This window comes from Muscardinus avellanarius, assembly GCF_963383645.1.
Source record: "Muscardinus avellanarius genome assembly, chromosome: 19".
NCBI classification, from domain to species: domain Eukaryota; kingdom Metazoa; phylum Chordata; class Mammalia; order Rodentia; family Gliridae; genus Muscardinus; species Muscardinus avellanarius.
The window spans coordinates 31,496,988-31,521,118 of NC_137805.1; the positions used below are offsets into that span (position 1 = coordinate 31,496,988).

Here is a 24,131-nt window from a genome sequence, read left to right on the forward strand (position 1 = left end):
TAATTAAGACCCGTGGAAAAAGCCCCTTCAGCAACCTCAGCCAACCACGTCTCAAGAAACCTTAAAAGCCAGATATGAAAAATGACGTTTCTCAGATGGACTGAGAAACGTCAGTATAAAGAGTACCGGAGCAGGGCGCAGGGGCCACGCCTGGGATCCCAAACCCAGCACCTGGGAGGCTGAGACAGGAGGGTCGCAAGGACGGCCTCACCAAGCAGCAAGACTACCGGCAACCTAGTAGCAAGACCTTGTTTTAAAATAAAAATAAGAGGCTGGCAGTGAGAGGCGGCCGGGCGGGATAGGGGCCATGCTGCTCTTCTGTCCCGGCTGCGGGAACGGGCTGATCGTGGAGGAGGGCCAGCGCTGCCACCGCTTCACCTGCAACACGTGCCCCTACGTGCACAACATCACCCGCAAGGTAACAAATCGGAAGTATCCAAAGCTAAAAGAAGTAGATGATGTACTTGTGGGGGCAGCTGCCTGGGAGAATGTTGACTCTACTGCAGAGCCATGTCCCAAATGTGAACATCCTCGTGCTTACCTCATGCAGCTTCAGACCCGCTCTGCAGATGAGCCCATGACTACCTTCTACAAGTGCTGCAGCGCCCAGTGCAGATACCGCTGGAGGGACGAGGGCCCAGCTGGTCCAGATGCTTCAGTGTTTGCTCACCTTGTCCCCCAGGGTGGATTCCCATCTAGGACCGAGTTGTGTGTCCTGAGGGTCTTTGCTAGTGTAGTGGGAAGCTAATCCTTTAGGGTTGGTGGGCCAGGGTGCCAAGAAATGTAGCCAGGAATTATTTTTTGTGGGGAGGAAACCCTTAAGGAAGGGTACTCGGTTTAAGGGCCTGTTTTTTTTTCCATTTTTCCATTTACTAGGCAGTTGACATTTCCTAACCATCTCCAATATTGCACTGTTTGCACAATTTAGTACATTAAATGCCCCTGAATATTTAACTATTAGTTGTCAACTTACTTAGCTGGACATGGTAGCCCATACCTATTGAGGAGGTAGAAAGGAAATAGGCAGATAGGGAAAAGGCCTAAGTAGAAAAAAAAGCTAATTTCCTGAGTTCCCTGAGGGGCAACAAACACCTGAAACTCCAAAGGTTCAGAGATAAGAAGGTCAAAGCTTCACAAAGTCATCCTGAGTTTTTCTAACCAACAAACCCACCGAACAAGTCTGGAAAGGAGACCCTTCAAGGACTTACAGATGCCCTATGCAAATTCTCCTTGGAATCCCAAAGGACTTACAAATGCCCTATGCAAATTCTCCTTGGAATCCCAAAAGTCACCCTAACCACAAACGGACTTGCAAGCGGTCAGGCATCGGCCAGTCAGATGGCAAAAGTGGGGGACTTTCCCGCTCGGGACCCTCTCCCCTTCTGGGGAGCTGTTCTCTCTCTCGCAGGTCGTGTTGGCCCTGAGAGAAGGCAGAGTGTATCTGAGGGCACGTGGCTCGGGCGACTCTCGAGTAGTGACCTGAAGGCCTCTGCAGGACATCATGGCTGGCCAGGCCCCTAGGGGTGACCTGCACCTCTTTTCTGGCAGATCGCGTGGACTCTGGGAGAAAGTAGTTTGCAACTGATGGGTACTTGGCTCGGGCGACACTCGGGTAGTGACCCTGAAGGCAGCTACTGGACCCCGGAGTTCCGACTGCCCCTATGGGGTGTTCGGCCACTTTTCTCTATTCCCTTCTGGCAGATCGCGTGGACTCCGGAAGAAAGCAGCCTGTACCTGAAGGCAGTTCAGCTTGGGCTACTCTCAAGTATTGTTCTGAAGGCAGCTGCTGGACCCAGAGTTCCAGCCCCTTTGGGGGTGTTCAGCCACCCTTGCCCCATTCCCTGCTGCTTCCAATAAACCTTTTCCTCCCCTTCCTGAGGTCTGCAGGTGTCATTCTTCGCTCTCCGTAGACAGGAACTCGCCGGGATTTTCTCTCAAGAAACCCCCGTTTCACTATAATCCCAGTATTTCGTATAGGACAACAGCAGGATCAGTGGTTTGAGGTCACCCTGGGCACCTTAGAGCCTCAGCAATGTATTGAAACTCTGTTTCAAAATAAAAAGGTGAAAAACTATGGGTGGGGCTCAGAAGTAGAATGCTCCTGAGTTCCATCCCCAGTACAGCCCCCTAAATAAATAAAAAACAGAAAGCGTTGTGGATGCAGCTTACAAATGGAATACCCCTGAGTTCAATCCTCAGTACCCTTCTCCCCAAAATTGGAAAATTGTAAACTAAATACAAATTTATTCTGAGCTGGAAAAAAATAAAATAAAATAAAAATAAGCCGAGTGCGGTGGCGCCTGCTTGCAATCCCAGCATTTGGGAGGCTGAGACCGGAGGATCATGGTTCAAAGCCAGCCTCAGCTACTTAGTGAGGCTCTCCGCCACTCAATGAGACCGTTTCAAAATAAAGAATAAAAAATAAAGAGCCGGGCGTGGTGGCGCACGCTTGTAATCCCCGCGCTTGGGAGGCTGAGACAGGAGGATTGCGCAGGTTCAAAGCCAGCCATGCTGGCTTAGGAGACCCTGTTTCCAAATAAAAAGTATAAAAATAGGTCTGGGAGTGTAGCCTGGAGGTAGAAGGGCTTCCAGGAACCCCAGTACCACAAAAAAAAAAAAAAAGAATTAAAAATAGGGCTGGGAGAGTAGCTCAGAGGTAGAATGACACTGGGGGTTCCATCCCTAGTATGGGGGGAAAAAAAAAAGCTGGGTGTGGTGACACACATTTGTAATCCCAGAATTTGGGAGTCTGAGACAAGATTGTAGGTTTGAAGACAGTCTCAGCAAATAGTGAGACTCTCATCAAACTACCAAGATCCTGTTTTCAAATAAGAAATAAAAGCCAGGCATGGTGGCGCACGCTTGTAATCCAGCATTCGGGAGGCTGAGACAGGAGGATCCAGGTTCCCAGACAGTCTCAACTACTTAGTGAGGCCCTTTGCAACTCAGTGAGACCCTGTTTCAAAATCAAAATAAAAAATCGGGCTGGGGGGGTGTAGCTTGGAGGTAGAATGCCCCTCATCCCAGTACTGCTAAAAACAAAACACAGGGCTGGGGTGGGGTGTAAATCGGAGCTAAAATACCCCGGGGCTCAGTTTCTAGTATCTTAAATGATAATATTTTTGTGGGTTACTTTTCGTGATGGCAATGAGGAGTGAACTCTACCTTTGATATACCTCCTACCCCATTTTACATCTTATTTTGAAACACGCTAAGTCAGTGAGGCCTGAAAACTGTGATCCTCCTGTCTCAGCCTCCCAATATTGGGATTCCAGGCTTGTGGCTCCACACCCAAGCCAGGCTACCATACATCCATCAGGTGGAGCTGAGACAGGAGCTGCAGTGTTGAGGGCAGCCCCGCAACACAGCGCAGAACTCGGCAGCCAAGCAAGGCAGTTTCAACTAAAACCCCAAATGGGGCTAGGGTGTAGCTGGAAGGTGGAAAGCCTCTGGTCCAATCCCAACACCACAAAACATAAAGAAATGATTTGGAGATCAGGATTTTACGGAGCGCAAATGGGAGAAGGGAGAAAGGAGAAGGTCTCTGAGTTTTCAAGTTCTCAGAAAGCAGCGAGCGCCTGTCTTCGGGAGCCCCGGGGCCCATCGTGCAGCTCAGGAGCAGCACACCGACACTTAATCACATTAGAAACGAACCCGGGGAGACACGGATGACAGAAATAAAAGGGCCACAGTTCCCAAATAAAATAATTCAGTGCCGAGGCCTCCAGAGCTCTGCCTAAAACCGAGCCGTCCATTAGTGCAAAGGCTCAGTCACACACTCAATCATTCACACTTGTCTTCTGAAGCTGCAGACGAGATCAGACAAACCACCTGATTTGTTCAAGTTCAACTTAAAGCAAAATTTAATATCCTTACAAGATGGAATCTGAGAGAAATTCAAAAGGAAAGTCTGCTGTGTAAACGCAGCTGTGCTGAGAAGTCTTCATGGTTTCCAGGTGGGAAAGACCCAAGGCCAGCCGTCGGAGATAAGCAAGCAGCAAAAGCTTTATTAAGACAGCCCCGCTCCCTTTTATATCAGGCAGCTGGGAGGAGGGGGCTTCCGCTCACAGCGGAAGATCGCACAAAGTACGGGGCGTTTACTGATTGGATGGTTCATACCCCAGTGAGTGTGTTATCAGGGGACTGGTTGTTGGGCATCCCGTGGCCCCCTCTGACGGGCTATGAGGTAGCCAGCACAATCCGGAAGAGAAGCTGGAGAGGCGCCATCTTTGCATGACTGGGCTGCTTATCCTAACATTCCTCCCTTTTTGGTTTTTTAGGGGCAGAGGGTGTCGGATCGTTCTACTTCCTGCTGAAAGGGGGCGGCGATGGGAAAGGGCCAGGAGGAGTAGGGAAAGCAGCCCCCAAGTCCAGGCCATAAAAAGTAAATGTTGTCGGGGCAAAAGTTGGCGAATGTTCCCTGAAGATGCAGATCCCACAAAGACAAGAGGCGGGCATCAGGACGGTGGGTAGGGGGTATCATCCAGCTGTCTTCCAGGAGGGCTTGTATCATAAGTCTCCATCGTGAAGAGATCCGTCTCTGTATGCTGTCAGTCGTCCCTGGGAATCGGCATCTTCCGAGTTTCAAAGCTGGTAATGTCTAAGGAGAAGCTGGTTAAAAGTCTGATTAGATATTTTAGTTACCTTTTTTTTTTTTTTTTTTTTTGGTGGTACTGGGGTTCCTGGGAGCCCTCCAGGCTACACTCCCAGACCTATTTTATACTTTATGTTTGGAAACAGGGTCTCCTAAGGCAGCGCGCGCATCTGGCTTTGAACCTGCGCGATCCTCTTGTCTCTGCCTCCCAAGCGCGGGGGTTACAAGCGTGCGCCACCACGCCTGGCCTAGTTACCTGGTTTTGTACGAGCTTAGTTACACAGAGTAAGAACATGCAGGCAACAAATATAATAGAAAGTGGACCCAGGATGGGCCATGTCCATGTAAGTATGCTTTAAATCTTATTGCTAGCTCATTAAGCCTGAGTATATTTTGCTCTACTATGCCTGATTCATTGACATAATAGCAACACTCTTCCTGTAAGAAAACACAGGTTCCACCCTTTTCAGCTGTCAAGAGATGAAGGGCCCTATGGTTTTGACACGTTACTTGGGCCAGGGATGTAACCTGTTTCCGTAATGCTGAGAGTGATTCGGCAGTTGATGTGAGGGCACTTTCAAGTTTATTGCCTAAATCATCAGTGGCCCATAAGGCATAGCCTAGAGTCCCTCCACTAGTCCGGTTCCTATGAGGGAGGAGGTTAAGGATACCCCAACCAGAATAGGGAGAAAAGCAACCCTTTTTGTAAGCTTGGGTGGGGTAATCAGATATTGTATTTCGGCATAGCTGTAGAGTCAGTTGTGGGGCCACCGTGACCAAGAAACGGAGTGGTGGAATTGGGATATATGACGTTGTTGAGGGTCCCGTTGCACCAGAAGAAATGGCCTGGTTGGGTATAACCGGGACTGGCAAGAGTGATAATGTACTGACAAGTGGGATCTCAGGAGGAAGGTGATGTCACAAAAATGCAAACTCTGTTTGGCTGGGTGATATTGTCGTCTTTGGGTTCCAATGAGGGAATATTTTGGAGAATATGAAATGAATTAGTTTGAGAGGCGAAGGCACACTGAGAGGCGTTTATAGGAACTGCAACTCACAAGGGCCGGGCAGGCGATGCTCAAAGGAAACAGTTGGAGGGGCTCAAGGCAGGAGAGGTGAGATTTGGAACTGACAGAGTTTTGGCAATCAGTTGAAACCACGTATATGCAGAGGAAGACAGAGCGGAGTTAGAGTCTTTTGGGAGAGAGTTAAGTACCACCCGAGCTGAGTGTTGGATATCCGTGGAAACTTGTGAGATTTGGGTGCCAGTGGATATATATTCACAGAAGAAATAAGTGAACTGCAAAGGGTAGAGGCAGATCCGTTACAGTAGACCTTGGCTGTGACTCCAGAAGCCCATCTTGGATCCCAAGGGTCAGGAATAGTATAGAGGTAAGTTTTAGTTTGGGAATTGAATTTAAAATTTCCTGATCCTAAAAAGCCGGGCATGGTGGTGCACGCTTGTAATCCCTGTGCTTGGAAGGCTGAGACAGGAGGATCGCACGGGTTCGAAGCCAGCCTCAGCTACTTAGTGAGGCTCTCGGCAACTTAGTGAGACCCTGTTTCCAAATAAAATATAAAAAAGCTCTGGGAGTGTAGCCTGGAGGTAGAAAGCCTCTGGGTTCCACCCCTAGTACCACCCCCCCAAAAAAAATAAAATAAATAAAATTTCCTGATCCTAGTTGTCCTAGATAGGCATCGTGGATTTTGCATGACCAGTATGGGCATCTGCCATATATATTATCCCAATTTGGGTTGCAGCAAAAACTTTCAGTTTGGTAAAAAAGAAAGCAAAGATAAGGTCAGATAGCTTGATGAAACAGCTTAATGGTAGGAAAGAAGGCTAATTGTAAACTATGAGAACATCCCATCAGGGGGCAACCAGCCGTTGCGGCTAGTTCGGTGACCATTGTGTTATCTTTGGTGTAGGTTTGCTGAACCTTGAATCTCCAGACAAACGGGGAGGAAAAGATTACGGAAAAGCATATGAAACTAGTGAATACAAAAAGGTAGTTATTCATCTTCAGGTTATGGGAGAATCCAAGCAAAGTCGAGATATTTGGAGTTTTAGAGGATTATGGGGGAGATAGTGGACATATAAGTTGGTTTATTATCCTGAGGTGTTTGGTGCTTTTTTCCCTTTTTTTTGTTTTTTTGCGGGTCTGGGGGTGGAACCCAGGGGCATTCGACCTCCGAGCTACACCCCCTGCCTTATTTTTTATTCTTTATTTTGAAAGCGGGTCTCACTGAGTTGTGGAGGGCCTCACTAAGTAGCTGAGGCTGTACGCAAACCGCGATCCTCCGGTCTCAGCCTCCCGAATGCTGGGATTACACGCGTGCGCCACCACGCCCGGCTTGTTTGGTGCTTTTGTGAAGCTGCTGAATCAGGTGGTTGGATATGTTCTGGAGCTGGTTTGAGCCTAGAAATATGAATCCAAGGAGTATATTGCTTATTATTTAAGTTTTGCAGCAGTAGGAGTACACAGGATAACCTGAGCTGGGCCATCCCATTTAGGTTGTGAGGTAGGTTTGTCTCCCGGGGGGTTGAAATAGACCTGTTGTCCTATGGTTAAAGAAGAAATGGTAGGGATCTGCTTGGGGTCAGGGAGTAGCCAGTCTTGATATTTCCAGAGTTCTGATCTGAGATAAGAGAGGAAAGGCTATTTGTGGAGGAAAGACATTGGAATGAGGAGAAATTCCTGGGGGGAATAAGGGGCGGCCAAACATAATCTCAAAGGGAGATACATGGGAGTTTTTTTTTTGTTTTTTGTTTTTGTTTTTTCCCCCAGTAAGGCTTGAATGCATATAAGAGTCAGGGGAAGTAATTTTGTCCAATGTAAATGTGTTTCCAGAGACAGCTTTGTGAGAATTTCTTTAAGAGTGTGATTAGAACGCTGTTCTTTTGCTGATGCTTGAGGACGGTGTGGGCAATGAAAATGCCAAGGCAGAGATAGAGCTCGGGCTACAGATTGAGTTATCTGGGAAGTGAACTCAGGCCATTATCAGATTGTAAAGAGGAAGGCATCCCGAAGATACATGGGAGTTGTTTTTTTGTTTTTTGTTTTTGTTTTTTCCCCCAGTAAGGCTTGAATGCATATAAGAGTCAGGGGAAGTAATTTTGTGGGGGATAATTTGAGAAATTAGGAGATCAGAGACTGTAGAGGCCCTTTTATTGGAGGTTGGGAAGGCCTCGATTCATCCCGAGAAAGTGTCGACGAAGACGAGAAGGTATTTGAATCTCTTAACCCTGGACATATTGGTATACTCTACTTGCCAGTCAGCAGCTGGAGTATGTCCCCTCGCCTGGTGGGCCGGAAAGGCCTGAGGTCTAAGGGGTGTGGTTGGGTTTGTTCTTTGGCAGATGATACGATTAGATATAATCTGATGAAGAAATTTTTTGTCCTTGGGTGTGAGAACAAAGAACGATTGTAGGAATAACTCAAGGCTTTGTGGATTTGAATTAAATAAGGAATGTAGATACCGCAGAAGGTCAGAATGGGAATGGTCGGAATCAAAGGGGGAGTCGGAGGTATTAGGAGTTGGTGAAATTTTTTGGGCCGCCTCCCGTGCCACCTGGTCAGCCCTAGAATTTCCCTGGGTTATTGGGGATGAGTCAGTCTGATGAGACTTGCAGTGAACAATGCCTAACTGCTGTAGGAGGATAGAAGCTTGGAGGAGTTTGGCTATCAGTTTAGAATTAATAATGGCCGATCCCTTAGAATTGAGAAGACCATGTTCCTTCCAAATTGCAGCATGTGAAACTAAGATGTGGTAAACATATTTGGAGTCTGTGTACAGGGTGAGTTTTCTGTGCCGCTAATGTACAGGCTCTGATAGCCGCCATTAGCTCGGCCTGTTGGTTGGTGGTATTTATTAATAGGAAGAGGATGGGCTTCTATTGTCTCCGTGGAGGAGACTTATGGCATAACCTGCCCGCCATGCTCCATCCAGAAGGAATGAGCTCCCGTCAATGAAACAAGTAAAATCAGGATCCGTCAATGCCTCGCCCAAGATGGTTGAGGAACAAGGAAGAAAGGCTTCTAAACCTTCGCAGCAATTGTGTGTGGGAGAAGGAGGGTTAGTTGTGGCTTCCGGTAGCAAGGAGGCATGGTTTAGAGGTGGGCAGGCCTCAAAAGAAAGGGAGGGATTTTGGAGGAATGAGACTAAGAGAGAGAAGATTCCGGAGGGAGGTAAAGTCTGTAAGTCTTTATAGGCAAGCAAGCTTGAAGGTGATGTGGAGATAAAATGGTCAGGGGTGCTCTGAAAGTAAGTTTGTGGGCTTCCTTTTGTAGAAGGTGGCCTGCTGCCAGGGCACGAAGACAAGGCATCCAACCCTTGACTGTGGAATCTAGTTGTTTGGATAGATATGCGACCGGGGCGAGGGTGGGCCCATACTGTTGACCAAGAACTCCTAGGCCCTGTCTTCCCCTTTCATGTATGTATAGAATAAACAGTTTTCTTAGGTCTGGCAGGTGTAAAGCTGGGGCTAAAAGTAACGCTTTTTGTAGGAGACAAAAAGCATGTGAAGGGGAGGAGGCCAGGGGCTCATGAAGGGGGCCCTTGGCCAGATCATACAGGAGTTTGGCAAGAAGGGAGTAGTTGGGAATTCAGTCCCGAAAATAACCATCAAGACCCAGGAAGGAAAGAATTTCATTTTTTGTGTTGGGGACTGGGAGAGTCTGGATAAGCTTCTTGTGGTCTTGTTTTAATATTGACTTATATATAGATAACCATAGAAAACAGAAACATAGGAAATTATCTTAATTTCACTGTAAACCTTTTGAATAATTTTAAAATATAACCATCTTTATCATAAGTAATATTCCTTACATAAACTTAATTCTACACAATCATTTTTAACATGCTCACACCTTCTGTGACCTGCTTTTTGCCTTCTATCCTGTCTTTTCCTTTCCCATTTAGGACAATCTTAGGATAGACCTTTTTCCTTTCCTTTTGTTCTTCCTTACCAAAATTTCCCTTCTTTACATCTTTCTCTCATCCTACATACTGGTTCCTTTCTGCCATAATTCCCTTCTTGAATTTACATTTTGAAATGATTCTGCATAATTTTTAACAGACTAGGTTTCCATAGAAGAGAACTCTAGGAGAGACAAAGCAGAGAACTAAGCCCTGTATAAAAAATCAATATTCTGACTGACACCTCAAGAGCTACCCAGGCTTTCTCCTGCTAGTTAGAGGGCTGATCAGAGGGGCCTTGCCGAGCCTAGGGCATCTTCAGTCTTCAGTCTTCGAGGGCAGCCACGATGGGAGCAGATGACCTCACTTCCCTTCAGAGGTGAGGGCAACATGCTTTCCAGTATTTTTCTCTTTACAGAGACAGCACAGCCCAGATGCAGATGGACTCCTTTCAGGAGTGGAGGAAATCAGGCACGTTGTACCGGCAGGTGCCAAGCCATTAGCCCCTTTCTCTCTCTGTATGAGAAGCCTTTGGTATCTCTGAGGGGCAAAGACTTATTACCCAATGCAGGGCTATTAAATGGGCTTGTCCCTGTGTTTGCGTTTGTCTCCTCTGATGCTTAATAACCAGCCAATAGATTAAACCATCATTTAAACAAAATAACTTCTCAGATTACAATTTAAACATCTATTACCAGGAAGCCAATTGTAGTTGTCTTAGCCTGAATAAAACAAAGTGTACTAATCTTTAGTGACAATTTTGAAATTTTTAACAAACATAAACCTTTAAAGCCACATGATCTAATAGGTAATAAGAGTAAACTTCTGATAGCCAAGAGCTTCAGCCAGTGTCGACCTTGGTCAGCTAAAACTTGGCTGTTATCCCAGCTGAACTCCAAATGTTAAAAGACAAACAGTGGCACTTCTAAACTTTATGCCAAGTGAGGCTGTAGGCTTCAGTGATATAATGGAATTTTCTGATAGAGATGTCAGGGTTGGATGTGTAGGAGCCTAGCCTGGTGTGAATCTGGGACAGATCTGCCATGGGGAAGGGGATGTGAACTCTGATTATGCCCTTGGTCCCAGCCACCTCACGGAGAGGAGTCACGACCGACACGGGGTTGGCCGGGGGAGAGTGAGATTGAGCACGAGATCTTTTTAACGGGGGACTAAAGGCTGGTTGGGGAGAAATCTGAGAAATGGGAGGGGGGGGTTGAGACGAGAAGATGATGGTTGCCCAGGAGGGGTTGAGGTTTGTGGGAGGGCAGAACACAGAGAGAGATTAAGTGCTCTGGAGGAATTTGTGGTGAGGGGAGGTTTGTGAGAGAGCAGGCGGCTGAGAAAGTAATAAGCCTGCTGGAGAAGCAGATGAGTGTTTGTGGGCAGGCAGGCTGCTGAGAAAAAGACGCTCATGCTGAAAGCGCACATCTATAAGGTGGGGGGTTATTTGCTGGGTCAAAGGCAGTACTATCTGACTGAGGGAGAATAGCAGAGGAAAGTTTTTTAGAGGGAATTGCAGCAGGTTTGCAGGCTAACAGAACTTGCTGGGAGGTGCAGGAAGAACACATATCGGGGTAAGAATGTAGATCTCTTTCTACCCTTTTGCGCGCTCACAGTAATTAAACAAATCATGGAGGAGTAGAGGGTCAAAGGATGCCTCAGGGGATCAATGGTTGTTACTGTCCAGAGAGTAATGAGGCCAATTTAGGTTTAATGTCTGGAATAAGGAACAGACGGCTTAAATCATTAAGTAGACACCTCAAAGGGGCAGTATCGGGGATGGAAGAAGAGGCCCTTATGGTGAAAGGTTATGAAGAGGGAGGGAGAGGTTAAAAGAGAGAGGGTTAGGTAAGGATAAGAGAGAACAGAGAGTTCCGGTGTTTGAGGAGGTGTGGGTGAGAAAACAGTAAGTTCCGGACTGGTAAAGGAATAAAAGACAAAAATGGGCGTCCCCAGATGGCCGATTATTCCCGGTACCCAGTAGGGTCAGATAGGCTGAAGACGTCCTTAGGTCATCACCTGAGAACAGTCTGCCTGGGCCGGAGCTGGAAGTCACGGGACACCTAGCGCCAGGATTTTCAGACAGACAGTGGTCAGCCAGCCTTTATCAGTCGGAGGGTGGTAGTCGGTAGGACTTTGTCAGATGGATGGTATCAGAATGTTATCAGAATGAGTGTTAGGAAGAAGGGACGAGAGTGAAAAGAATAGCAGGGCCTGTTCTTCCTTTCTGTTATTCCATCATTAAAGGAAGCAGTAGACTATTATGGGAGTCCACTGTAGCCTTGAAGGCCGTGGTGAGGCGTAGTCTCCTCCCAAGCCTGGCATCAGGGCAGAGCCGGACGATCATGGTCAGATACCCTGCTATAGCCAGACTCAGGCAGATAGCCTAAGGGGGACTTATCCAGCTGGAGCGGAGTGACAGATATGATCAGGATGGCCGGTGGTGGTGGGTATGGAGAGTGAGCGCACAAAAGGGAGGACAAGGACGTCTGGCTGGAGGGAGTCCTTTAGGTAGAGGGGTCTCCCTCCCGAGTTTCGGCACCGATGAAGGGTTGGTGCAGGAAAGACCCAAGGCCAGCCGTCGAATAAGCAAGCAAGCAAAAGCTTTATTAAGATAGCCCAGCTCCCTTTTATATCAGGCAGCTGGGAGGAGGGGGCTTCCGCTCACAGCGGAAGAGCGCACAAAGTACAGGGCGTTTACTGATTGGGTGGTTCATACCCCAGTGGGTGTGTTATCAGGGGACTGGTTGTTGGGCATCCTGTGGTCCCTTTGGCTGGCTATGAGGTAGCCAGCACAATCTGGAAGAGAAGCCGGAGAGGCGCCATCTTTGGCATGACTGGGCTGCTTATCCTAACAGGGCTAGGGTGTGGCTGGAAGGTGGAAAGCCTCTGGTCCAATCCCAACACCACAAAATATAAACAAATGATTTGGAGATCAGGATTTTACGGAGTGCAAATGGGAGAAGGGAGAAAGGAGATCTCTGAGTTTTCAAGTTCTCAGAAAGCAGCGAGCGCCTGTCTTCGGGAGCCCTGGGGCTCATCGTGCAGCTCAGGAGCAGCACACCGACACTTAGTCACATTAGAAACGAACCCGGGGAGATACGGATGAGAGAAATAAAAGGGCCACAGTTCCCAAATAAAATAATTCAGTGCCGAGGCCTCCAGAGCTCTGCCTAAAACCGAGCCGTCCATTAGTGCAAAGGCTCAGTCACACACTCAATCATTCACACTTGTCTTCTGAAGCTGCAGACGAGATCAGACAAACCACCTGATTTGTTCAAGTTCAACTTAAAGCAAAATTTAATATCCTTACAAGATGGAATCTGAGAGAAATTCAAAAGGAAAGTCTGCTGTGTAAACGCAGCTGTGCTGAGAAGTCTTCATGGTTTCCAGGTGGGGAGCTCAGAGCAGCGTCACGCTGGCCGCCTGCAGGTAGCCCTGGAGATACTGGAGCGCTTCTGCGTTCAGGCTGCTGCTCACCATGGACGGGACCTGCGATAGGAGACCCGCCACACTCGCTGAGCACCTGCCCGAGCCCCGGCGGAGAAGGCACCGCCGCCAACCTCGCCCCGGAGCCCCGGCACTCCACCGCCCCCTTGCCTCCCAACACCAACGCTGAATTATTAGGTTTGACAGCCAATTGCGATGAAATTTTCAAAAAGTCCTTATTGGTTATTGATAAATGAGGAAGGCCTTATGGGTGAAATGATACTATGCCTAAAACTCTCTACAGTGCCCCTAAAACTCTCTCTAAATAAAATTCTCTACAATGGAAATAAGCAAACCAAATGAGACTAGCAAAATATCAGCTAAGTACTTGAAGAAATTTTTTTTATTTTGGTGGTACTGGGGTGAAACCCAGAGTTTTACCTCCAATATATACTCCCAGACCTATTTTCTATTTTATTTGGAAACAGGGTCTAAATTGCTGAGAGCCTCAGTAAGTAGCTGAGGCTGGCTTTGAACCTGTGCAATCCTCCTGTCTTGGCCTCCCAAGAGCTAAGATTACAAGCGTGCGCCACCACGCCCGGCTAACTTGGAAGATTTTTTAATGCTGTTTCTTATGTATTTGAAATTCTCCATTATAAAACAATAACAAAGTTAAATTTTATCAGATAGTAATTAAGACTACAAAAGGGATTGGTGAAATGCAACTGTAAGGCCGTTACTAGGTTTACACTGAGAACTATTAAATAATAATGCTGCAGGTTTTTTTTTTTTTTTTTTTTTTTTTGCAGGTCTGGGATGGAACCCAGGGTCAGTTGGCCTTCTAGCAGCTATACCCCCGGCCCTATTTTGTATTCATTCTTTCTTTTTTTTGTGTGTGTGGGTCTGGGGATGGAACCCCAAAGCATTTATTATCGTTTTTTTAGTGGTACTGGGGGTGGAACCCAGGAGCCTTCTAACTCCGGGCTACACTCCCAGACCTATTTTTTATTTTTATTTGGAAACAGGGTCTCTTAAGCCAGCCAAGGCTGGCTTCGAACCTGTGCGATCCTCCTGTCTTAGCCTCCCAAGCGCGGGGATTACAAGCGTGCGCCACCACGGTCGGCTCAAAAACATTTATTTTGAAACAGATTCTCACTAGTTGCGGAGGACCTCACTGAGTAGCTGAGGCTGGCTGCGAACCGTAATCCTCCAGTCTCAGCCTCCCGAATGCTGGGATTACAAGCGTGCGCCACCACGCCTGGCTAAGTATTCTTTATTTTTTTGAAATAGGGTCTCACTGAGTTGCAAAGGGCCTCACTACGTGGCTGAGGCTGTTGCAAACCACGATCCTCTGGTCTCAACCTCCCGAATGCTCGGATTATAAGTGTCGCCACCACGCCTGGCCTCATGCTGCAGAGTTTTAAATAAATGCTTTATTTTATTTATTTCTTTTTCTTTTTTTTTTTTTTTGTGGTACTGGGGTTGAACCCAGAGGCTTTCTACCTCCAGGCTATACTCCCAGACCTATTTTATATTTTATTTGGAAACAGGGTCTCACTAAGTTGCTGAGAGCCTCACTAAGTAGCTGAGGCTGGCTTCGAACCTGCGCGATCCTCCTGTCTCAGCCTCCCAAGCACGGGGATGACAAGCGTGCGCCATCGCGCCTGGCTTAAATGCTTTATTTTAATTATAGGATTATTTCAATCTGGGAAAGACATTTCTATTCAAAGGATTTCCCCCCTATTTATCTTTACTCCTAAAACCATTCACTTAAAATATATTTGTAGGTTGGGTGTGGTGATGCATACTTGAAATTCCAAGTACTTGGGGGGCTGAGACAAGGGGCTTGGGGCCTCATTCTCAGCAAATTAAGATTCTGTTGAAAAATAAAAACCATCATGCTGGGCATGGTGGCGCATGCTTGTAATCCCAGCATTCGGGAGGCTGAGATGGGAAGGACTGTGGTTTGAGGGCAGCCTCAGCTACTTAGTGAGGCCATCTGCAACCCAGTGAGACCCTGAGTTCAAAAAATCTAACAAGCCAGAGCCGGGCGTGGTGGCGCACACTTTGTAATCCCCGCACTTGGGAGGCAGAGACAGGAGGATCGCGCAGGTTCGAAGCCAGCCATGCTGGCTTAAGAAACCCTGTTTCCACATTAAAAAAAAAAAAAAAAAGTAAAAAATAGATCTGGGAGTGTGGCCCGTGGGAGTGTATCCCAGAGGTAGAAGGGCTTCCAGGAAACCCAGTACCACAAAGAAAGAAAGAGAGAAAGAGAGAAAGAAAGGAAGAAAGAAAGAAAGAAAGAAAGAAAAAAAAAAAAAAAACCCCAACAAAACAAACAAGCCAGGCGTGGTGGCACACACTTGCAATCCCCATGCTTTGGGAGGCTGAGACTGGAGGATCAGAGAGGTTTGAAGCCAGTCTCAGCTACTTAATGAGGCCCTCAGAAACTTAGTGAGATGCCAGGCGTGGTGGCGCATGCTTGTAATCCCCGCGCTTGGGAGGCAGAGACAGGAGGATTGCACAAGTTCGAAGCCAGTTGTGCTGGCTTAAGAGATCCTGTTTTCAAATAAAAATATAAAATAGGTCTGGGAGTGTGGCCCGGAGGTAGAAGGCCTTCCAAGAACTCCAGTACCACCAAAAAAGAAAGAAAGAAAGAAAAGAAACTTAGTGAGACCCTATTTCAAAAACAAAAATACACACACACACACACACACACACACACACACACACACACACACACACACAACAAAAAACAGGGCTGGTGGTATAGCTTGGAGGTAGAATGCCTCCCAGTTCCATCCCCAGTACAAGGGAAAAAAAAAAAAAGAAAAAAAAAAAAAAAAAGAGAATATGCTTCAGCTAAATTAAAAGAGATAGTGATTATCCTGGCCAATGAGAACAGGCAACAGACCACCAGGCCCTGGTGTCTGCACCAGAGCTGGTAGCAGGTCAATACCTACCCTTCCGGGACAGGCGGTGGACAACTTGTGCAGCGACTGGGCCAGGTGGATCTTGGGGTTGTTCACCATCTGACCCACAGGGTCGTGCTCTTTTTTGCCAGCAAATGCTAGCTGTGAGAAGGCAGTCTGGTACCCCGGGGCATCTTCTATGTCGATGAAATGCTCTTCATCAGGAATGGTGTCGTCCTCAGGCAACTCAAAAAGGCCAATGAGAGACTGTAACAACGGAGTCCTGGGGCGGAGGAGAGCAAGAGACCACTCAAGGAAAGGCCTTCAGGATGCAAGCTGCTGGCTCCTCAGGCAAGGACAGTCCCTTTCACTAGCCACCCATCAGTCTTTTGGCAACAGTCTCCTGCTGCACTCCAATCCCCAGGGCTGCCGCCTGAGCTCAGAGGCCACCGAGACACTGCGCCTTGACGCAGAGGAGCCTTTCCTGCCCACAGAATCCCACCGCTGAGACAGTGGAGCTGGGTGTGGGGCACAGGCCTGCCATCTCCACATCTGAGAGGCTAAAACAGGAGGATTGTAGATTTGGGACTGGCCTCCTCAAAACAGAAATTAAAAAGAATGCAAGGTGTAGCTAGAGGCAGCGTGGGTTCCACCCCCAGTACCACCCACCCCTGGGCCAGCTGTCACAGGACAGTCTAGACCAGACCTTTTCTGAACACAGCTGCCCTAGAGTGAAGAACCAGAAACTAAAGCGCCTTTAGGCTAAGGGTCAGACACATCTTGGATTCAGTGATGGCCAGAGGTGAAGCTGAGATCAAAACCCAAACATCTCGGCCCGAGAGTAAGCAAGGGTGACTGATTTTGTGACCCCAGAGGCAGAAAAGGGTCGACTTTCCCAGAAGCATTACGACTGATCACTTACCACAGCTTGGTATATTCCGTGTCCATCATTGGGGGACACTCTGTTAGTAATTTGGTTATGCCAACAGCACAGATCTTTTTCTCTACATTTCCGGATACTTTCTGAATTTCAGGAATAATGATTTTTTCCAAAACCATCCCAAACATTCTATTAAAGCAAAATAAGTCCATTCATTAGGCTATAATTAGATGGCTAGATGCTTAGACATTATTTATACTTAGTGACTTCTTATTACTAAATAAAAAGGCTTGTGGTTTTGGTCCTCTGAAAAGATCTAGAGAGTACAAGAAAATAAAAAACTCATTAAGCTTGGACTTTGCAGCCAACTTTAACCATTATTTGTAAATAAACACCCTAGCTATTGTAAGCTATGCTTAAGTAAAATGCATGTTTACTAAAAATCTTGTATTCTTTAAAAAACTACTCATGACCCCACTATCTAGTCAGAACCATTTTTTTAAGTTTCTGGACTAGCCAGGTACAGAGGTGCACGCCTGTGACACCAGTACTTGGGAGGCTGAGGAGGAGGACGGCAGGTTCGAGGGCGGCTGTGACAACTCAGTGAGACTGTCTCCAAACAGCAACAAAACCAGGGAGGGAGGCTGGGGCGGGTGCAGTGCAGGGCAGAGTGACCCTGGAGCAAAAAACAACCTGTAATCCCAGGACTTGGGAGGCAGAGACAGTTACTTGGTGATGCCCTCTGCAACTTAGTGAGACCCTGTTTCAAAATAAAAATAGACAGGCGTGGTGGTGCACGCTTGTAATCTCCACACTTGAGAGGCGGAGACAGGAGGATCGCGCAGGTTCGAAGTCAGCCGTGCTGGCTTAAGAGACCCGGTTTCTAAATATTAAAAAAAAAATGTATATATAAAATAGGTCTGGGAGTGTAGTCCAGAGGTTGAAGAGTTCCATCCCCTGAACCCCCCCCCCCAAAAAAAGGCTATTTGGACAATCATATTACTGCAAAATATTCTAAATGATGCAAAATCCTTATACTTTATGCATTAACAAATTCTTTCATGTGAGTCAGGCATGTGGCACACATTTATAATCCCAGCATTTGGGAGGCTGAGAGAAAAGGATCGCGGTTCGCGGACAGCCTCAGCTACTTAGTGAAGCCCTCTGCCACTCAGTGAAATCCTGTTTCAAAATAAAGAATAAGCCGGGCATGGTGGCGCACGCTTGTAATCCCTGCGCTTGGGAGGCTAAAACAGGAGGATCGCGTGGGTTCGAGACCAGCCTCAGCTACTTAGTGAGGCTCTCAGCAACTTAGTGAGACCCTGTTTCCAAATAAAATATAAAAAAGGTCTGGGAGTGTAGCCCGGAGGTAGAAAGCCTCTGGGTTCCACCCCCAGTACCACCCCCCCACACACACACACACAAAAAAAAAGAATAAAAAAATAGGGTGTGTGTGTGTGGGTGCAGGTCAGAGGTAGAACGTCCCCTCTGGGTTCTATCCCAGTACTTAGAAAGATGTGACCACTTTCCTGCTCTGGGTAAAAACCACAGATTTTACTCTCTAGAAAGACGGTGCCAGCTTAGGCTCCTCTCAGGTGCAGTGTGTGGGACCGCTACACTTCATAATCTCCTAGTGCTAAAAAGTGTATGTTCTAGCACTTTTTTTTTTGGTGATATTGGGGATTGAACCCGGGGGAGGGGGATTCTACCTCTGAGCTACACCCCCAGCCCTATTTATTCTTTACTTTGAAACAGGATCTTGCCGAGTCGCAGAGGGCCTCACTAAGTGGCTGCGATCCTCCTGTCTCACCCTCCTTAGTACTGGGATCACTAGTGTGCGCCTCCACGCCGGGTTTCCAGCTTGTTCATTTTTTTCAGTCGATCCGGAATGTTTTGGGAATGTAACTTTCCCCAAAGAACTGTCTTCCCAAGAGTTTGTGCTTTATCACTTCTCTGTAAGAAGTCTATTTCCGTCCCAGCAGGAAATACCACCTCAACACATTCCTCTTGTACACACAAGTCAGAAGGAAAGTCTTATTAACCCATCGTTCCTCATTTGGACAGTCTTGCTGCTGGCCTTAAGAACAGCAGGTTCCACCTAACACACAGAACAGGGCCTGTGGAGGAAACGCAGGCGGCTAAGGAGACTCGGGCCAAGGCGAACGACGACAATCAGGTACTTAGAACACTTCGAGAACACAAGAATTCCACCCAAACCAAGTACCATGAAGTCACTGGTGAGAGAGATACTGGTTAACACGAGATCAGATTCCTTTAAAAGAGAAAGCAATAAAAACCAAACTTACTTTGGTTGTATACCATCAAATATTTCTTGTAAGGCTAGCGCCCCATACTTTATGCAGTACAAATTAATAAAGACTAGGAAACCTGTTGAGAGAAGACGCAGAGTGTCAGCAGAGCGCTGGCCACGGCCTGGCAGCTGACCAGCGGCCCGCACTGGCCCCGCGCACCCAGACTTCAACTTATACCTACTACTTCAATTGAAAAAGTATTTTAACATCTAAACTTAATATAAACTGGCCCCTGAAACATTTCTGAGCCTAGTGTTTGGAGACCATAAACATCTGAAGATATCTCATATGCAGTTCATAACCGATAAAGGGTGTATCTGCCCACACAACCTGAGGCTTAGCTGTGACTCCCCAGGTGATTTACTTACTCTTGATAAACTTTGTCGTTTTGGAATTCTGAAGTCTTTGGAACAGCAGGATGAAAATCTGCTTCCTGTACTGGTCGACTGACTCACTAAGGAAGTGAACAGAAGCAAGCCGTAAAGCCAGCATCTTTCTGAGCACTTAAACAAAGTACCCGATTACTACACGGCGGCAATACTCACGGAGGCATGTGCTCGATTATACTGTTTAGAAGATAAAATCCTTGGTGGTCATTTGCTTTGGATGCGATCAGCTTCTGGAAGACGCCCAGTAACCCGGGCTACAACAGGCCAGAGGGAATGAACAGGTTAAATGGGAAGCAGAGATGAACTGGCCCCCGGGTGACACAAGTGGTGCACAGTGAGAAATGGCTCGTGTTGGATAATCTACTTAAGTCCTTCTCTGTAGTCCTTCTGAATTGTACTGGGAAAATCCACTACAATAAAAAACACTAAAGTTAACCTATCTTGCTCTCATTTTCCACTGTGGGCGTGAATGAGTAAAAACTGTGGGAGCCTCGCCTCCAAACTTAGTGAGACCCTCTTCAAAATAAAAATTAAAACAGGGCTGGGAGGAGGGTGTAGCTCAGAGGCAGAAAACCCCTGGGTTCAATCCTCAGTATCACAAAACAAACAAATACACAAACGCTACCTAATTCTAATAAAACACATCACCATTTCTTACTAATTACTTCCCAGAAGTACCTCCAGGCTACACTCCCAGACCTATTTTTTATACTTTTTTATTTGGAAACAGGGTCTCTCAAGCCAGCGTGGCTGGCTTCGAACCTGCGCGATCTTCCTGTCTCGGCCACCCAAGCGGGGGATTACAAGTGTGTGCCACTACGCCTAGTTTCTAAACAAACTCAGGAAACTCGTTACTTGGGAACTCACAATCCTGTCGGCCGCGGCGCTCGCTATGGTGTGTGAGCCGCGCTCCAAGAACGCCTGCAGCAACCGCACCAGCGCGGGGATGTTGCCTGTCCTTTCCCAGAGCACCGGCTGAAGGAGGTGAGGGAACAAGGCCATGTAGGAGGACGGGATGTCGTGCTTGTGTGTTTCCAGAAGCAGAGACATCACTTGAAAGACGTACGGAATGAATTCTGTTGACAACAGTACAAAGAGCTTTCAGCTGCAGAACGAGAGGCCCTCAGAAGCGGGCGTGGTAGCGCATGCTTGTCATCCCAGTACTTGGGAGGCTGAGCCAGGAGGATGGCAGGTTTGAGGACAGCCTCAGCAAGTAGTGAGACTCATCAACCTAGTGAGACCGTGCTTCAAAATAAGAAATGAAATTGGTCTGGAGGTGTAGCATGGAGGTAGAATGCCTGAGTTCAAGTCCCAGTACACAAAATAAAAAGGAACAAGCAGCCCTGGAATGAAGGCCCCACACAAACAACATTTCTTTTTTTTCTTTTTGCGGTACTATAGATGAAACCCAGGGGCATTCTACCTCTGAGCTATACTCCCAGCTCTATTTTTTATTCTTTATTTAGAAACAGGGAGTCACAGAGGGCCTAAGTAGCTGAGGCTGGCTGCAAACTGTGATCCTCCTGTCTCAGCCTCCCCAATGCTGGGATTACAAGTGTGCGCCACCACGCCCGGCTTTTTTTTTTCTTTTGCAGCACTGGGGATTGAACCCAGGGCGTTATTGGAGGGGAGCACCCCCAAGCCCTACTGTTCATTCCCAGCTACACCCCACCCCTATAGTTCACCCTTTATTTTTTATTCATTTTTTTCCAGTACTGAATATTGAACCCAGGGGGCCATATTACCTCTAAGCTATAACCCCAGCCCAATTTTATTCTTTATTTTGAAACAGGGTCTCACTAAGCGGAGGAGGCCTCACTAACTAAGTAGCTAAGGCTGGTCAGGAACCCGGATTCTCCAGTCTCAGCCTCCCAAGCACTGGGGTGGCAAGCATGCGCCCCATGCCGGGCCAAAGCTGTATTTCAAGAACACCTGGTCACACTGCACTCCACTGGAAAGAAACAACTTCCTTCACCCACCTTGGACATCATTTTGTAAAATTTCGGTAAACACCAAAAACAAGGCCTCCTCGAAATTGACCACAGCAGCAGGGTTAGCTTTGCAGGTTATTCTTATGGATAAGCATATTGCTTCAAACATGTAGTGATTAAAGTGAGGTTTGCTTGGGTTCTAAAACAAAGAAGAAAGAAACAGACACCTGAATTACTCTAAAATTCAACAGATAATTTTAAATATCACTGAAAATAAAACACATCTAATTTTTCCTAGCTTATTTTTTTTTTCAAGGGATCATTTTTTGTGTCTTTTTTGAAACCAGGGATCGAACCCAGAGCCTCGCACCTGCAAAGCAGGCACTTTGCCACTGAGTTACATCCCGGCCCACATCTTTTCTAAAACACATAGATGTCATTAAAAAAAAAAAAAAAAAAGAACATTAGCCGGGCGTGGCAGTGCACACTTGTAATTCCTGCGCTTGGGAGGCCGAGCCGAGACAGGAGGATCGCACAGGTTCAAAGCCAGCCTCAGCAACTTAGTGAGACCCTATTTCCAAATAAAATAGAAAATAGGTTTGGGAGTATAGACGAAGGTAGAAAAGCTCCTGGGTTCTACCCCTAATTCCACCCCCCCCCAAAAAAAAAAATAAGAAAAAAATTTTACACTAAATTCGTGTTTATTTTTTGAACCCGGAGGCATTCTACCTTTTAAGTATAGCCTCAGCCCTATTTTATTTATTCTGAAATGGGGTCTGAATAGCTGAGGCTGGCCTCTGAACCCGTGATTCTTCTGTTTCAACCTCTCAAGAACTGGGGTTACGAGAAGGTGGGCCCACCATGTCCATTTAGATTTCTTTTTCCCCTCCTGATTCTGGGGCTTCAACTCAGGTCCTCAAGATGCTAAGGAAGCACTTTACCAGGGAACCACCCCAGCCCTGTTTGGAGATTCACAGCTTTAATGGCCCCAAATCTTCTGAGAGCCTGGGCTCGGTGTTACGAGCCTTTAATTCTAGTACTTGGGAGGCAAGATCAAAGGTCCAAGGCCAGCCTCAAAAATTTAGCAAGGCTCTCAGCAACTTAGTGTTTCAAAATAAAACAGGGATACTCAGCAACTTAGTGAGGCTCTCTGCAACTCAGTGAGACCCTGTTTCACAATTAAAGAGTAAAAATAGCAGTGAGGGTGTAGTGGATGGAGAATGCCCCTGGGTTCAATCCCCAGCGACACACACACACACACACACACACACACACACACACACACACTCTCTCTCTCTCTCTCTCTCTCTCTCTCTCTCTCTCTCTCTCTCTCTCCCTCCCTCCCTCCCTCCCTCCCTCCCTCCCTCCCTCCCTCCATGTGAAAAACATCTCATTTCCAAGCCACAGGGAGACGATCACACCAGCCTCAGTCCCTGGTCCTAATGGAGGCTTAAATCGTATGATGCCACAGAAGCTTCACCGTGCTGCTGGAGGAAGGGCTGGAGGGGACACTAAGCCCCGGCCCCACCACTTCGCGGTAACTTCTCAGCATTACGTCTACAGAGTCTACTGTCTGTATAATGTCTCCACATCAGCAGTTGCCAATCTTCTTGTTAAGCAATGAAATGCTTTCCCTATTTTTTGGTTGAGGACACTGGGGATTGAATCCAGGGATATTCTACCTGTGAGCTACACTCTCAGCTCTTTGTTTCTTTTTTAAATTTGAAACAGGGTCTCATTAGGGTGATAAAAGCCCCACTACTTGTTGAAACTGTCCTTGAACCTGCAACACTCCCATCTCAGCCTCTAAAAATTGGGATTACAAGTGTGTACCACCACACCGCTGTTTACTTCAAACAAATTAGGTCTTGAAAGGACAGTATACAAAGCTGATTAAGTCAGAAGGTGGGAGCACATGAGCTCCAGATCTTCTCCCTCCACCCGAGGCTCAAAGTGATCCAAGACCCACCTAGAACTGTTGAAAAACCATCACTCCCTTTTCAAGGCCCTCCAACACTCATCTCATTTTCCTGGCAGAATTAGGAATAAACATCTATAAAGGAATGTCAGCCTCAAACTCATTTTTTAATTTTAAAATTTAACACCAATATTCACAAAAGACCCAAAATATCTATATCACCCGTGGTCAGAGTGATTTCGGGGAGGAGTGAGGAGGAGTCAGACTCCCGCTGTGTCTGAGAGCAGCCCGCCGGGCACGGAGCCTGCGCTCTTGCACCTGACGTCAGCGGTAGCGCATGCGCCCTTTCCTAGTTGTCTACACAGACCTTACTGTTGCAATGAGAGCACACTGCCCTCCAGCTTCTGAGCCTGTGCTTCAAGCTGACCCTGCTCTGGTGCATCAACGCTACTCAGGACACACGCACACCCCCCCATGCCTCACCCAGGACCAGGGAGGCTTGAGGCCCACAGCCTGGAGTGAGTTCAAAGCAACCTCACTTGCAAAATCGGCTGTTACCTTACTAACAGCTAAGAGCTTCTGTGTAAGCTGAGTGATGAGAGTAGGGATATAGGGGATTATGGCTTCTTGAAGGAGGGAGAAACTTCTCATGATAGCTGTAAAATATAAAACAGCAGAAACAAAGAATTTAGTTAAACTTTAGAATAAAACAGTGATGGGGAATGCCCACTAATTCATCAAATAAAACTTTAGATGCTCAACAACCCTGGAGAGCTCCTCGCATGTAAAAATATTCTACATTTCCCTTCCTAAAATTTAGACACGGGTTGGTCACAAAATTTAGCT

General features: G+C 47.0%; 2 protein-coding genes across 3 annotated transcripts in view; one reads left to right on the top strand and one right to left on the bottom strand.

Moving 5' to 3' along the window:
• Positions 1-307: 307 nt before the first annotated feature.
• On the top strand, positions 308-748 carry LOC308277323 (DNA-directed RNA polymerase III subunit RPC10-like; the record flags this gene model as incomplete). Its single annotated transcript, XM_080716489.1, has 1 exon — positions 308-748. The coding sequence occupies one exon, from the start codon at positions 308-310 to the stop codon at positions 746-748; it is 441 nt and encodes a 146-aa protein (XP_080572615.1).
• A 12,168-nt stretch (positions 749-12,916) lies between these two features.
• CSE1L (chromosome segregation 1 like) overlaps positions 12,917-24,131 on the bottom strand; it is a gene marked incomplete at both ends in the record, with an annotated part of 40,368 nt that continues 29,153 nt past the window's right edge. For both annotated transcript variants that reach the window (XM_080716593.1, XM_080716594.1), the window contains 9 exons: positions 12,917-13,006; positions 15,907-16,138; positions 16,778-16,924; positions 19,042-19,123; positions 19,416-19,501; positions 19,593-19,690; positions 20,304-20,512; positions 21,416-21,566; positions 23,844-23,941. In XM_080716593.1, coding sequence (XP_080572719.1) covers positions 12,917-13,006; positions 15,907-16,138; positions 16,778-16,924; positions 19,042-19,123; positions 19,416-19,501; positions 19,593-19,690; positions 20,304-20,512; positions 21,416-21,566; positions 23,844-23,941 — 1,193 coding nt within the window. The remainder of the gene's footprint in view (positions 13,007-15,906; positions 16,139-16,777; positions 16,925-19,041; positions 19,124-19,415; positions 19,502-19,592; positions 19,691-20,303; positions 20,513-21,415; positions 21,567-23,843; positions 23,942-24,131) is intronic.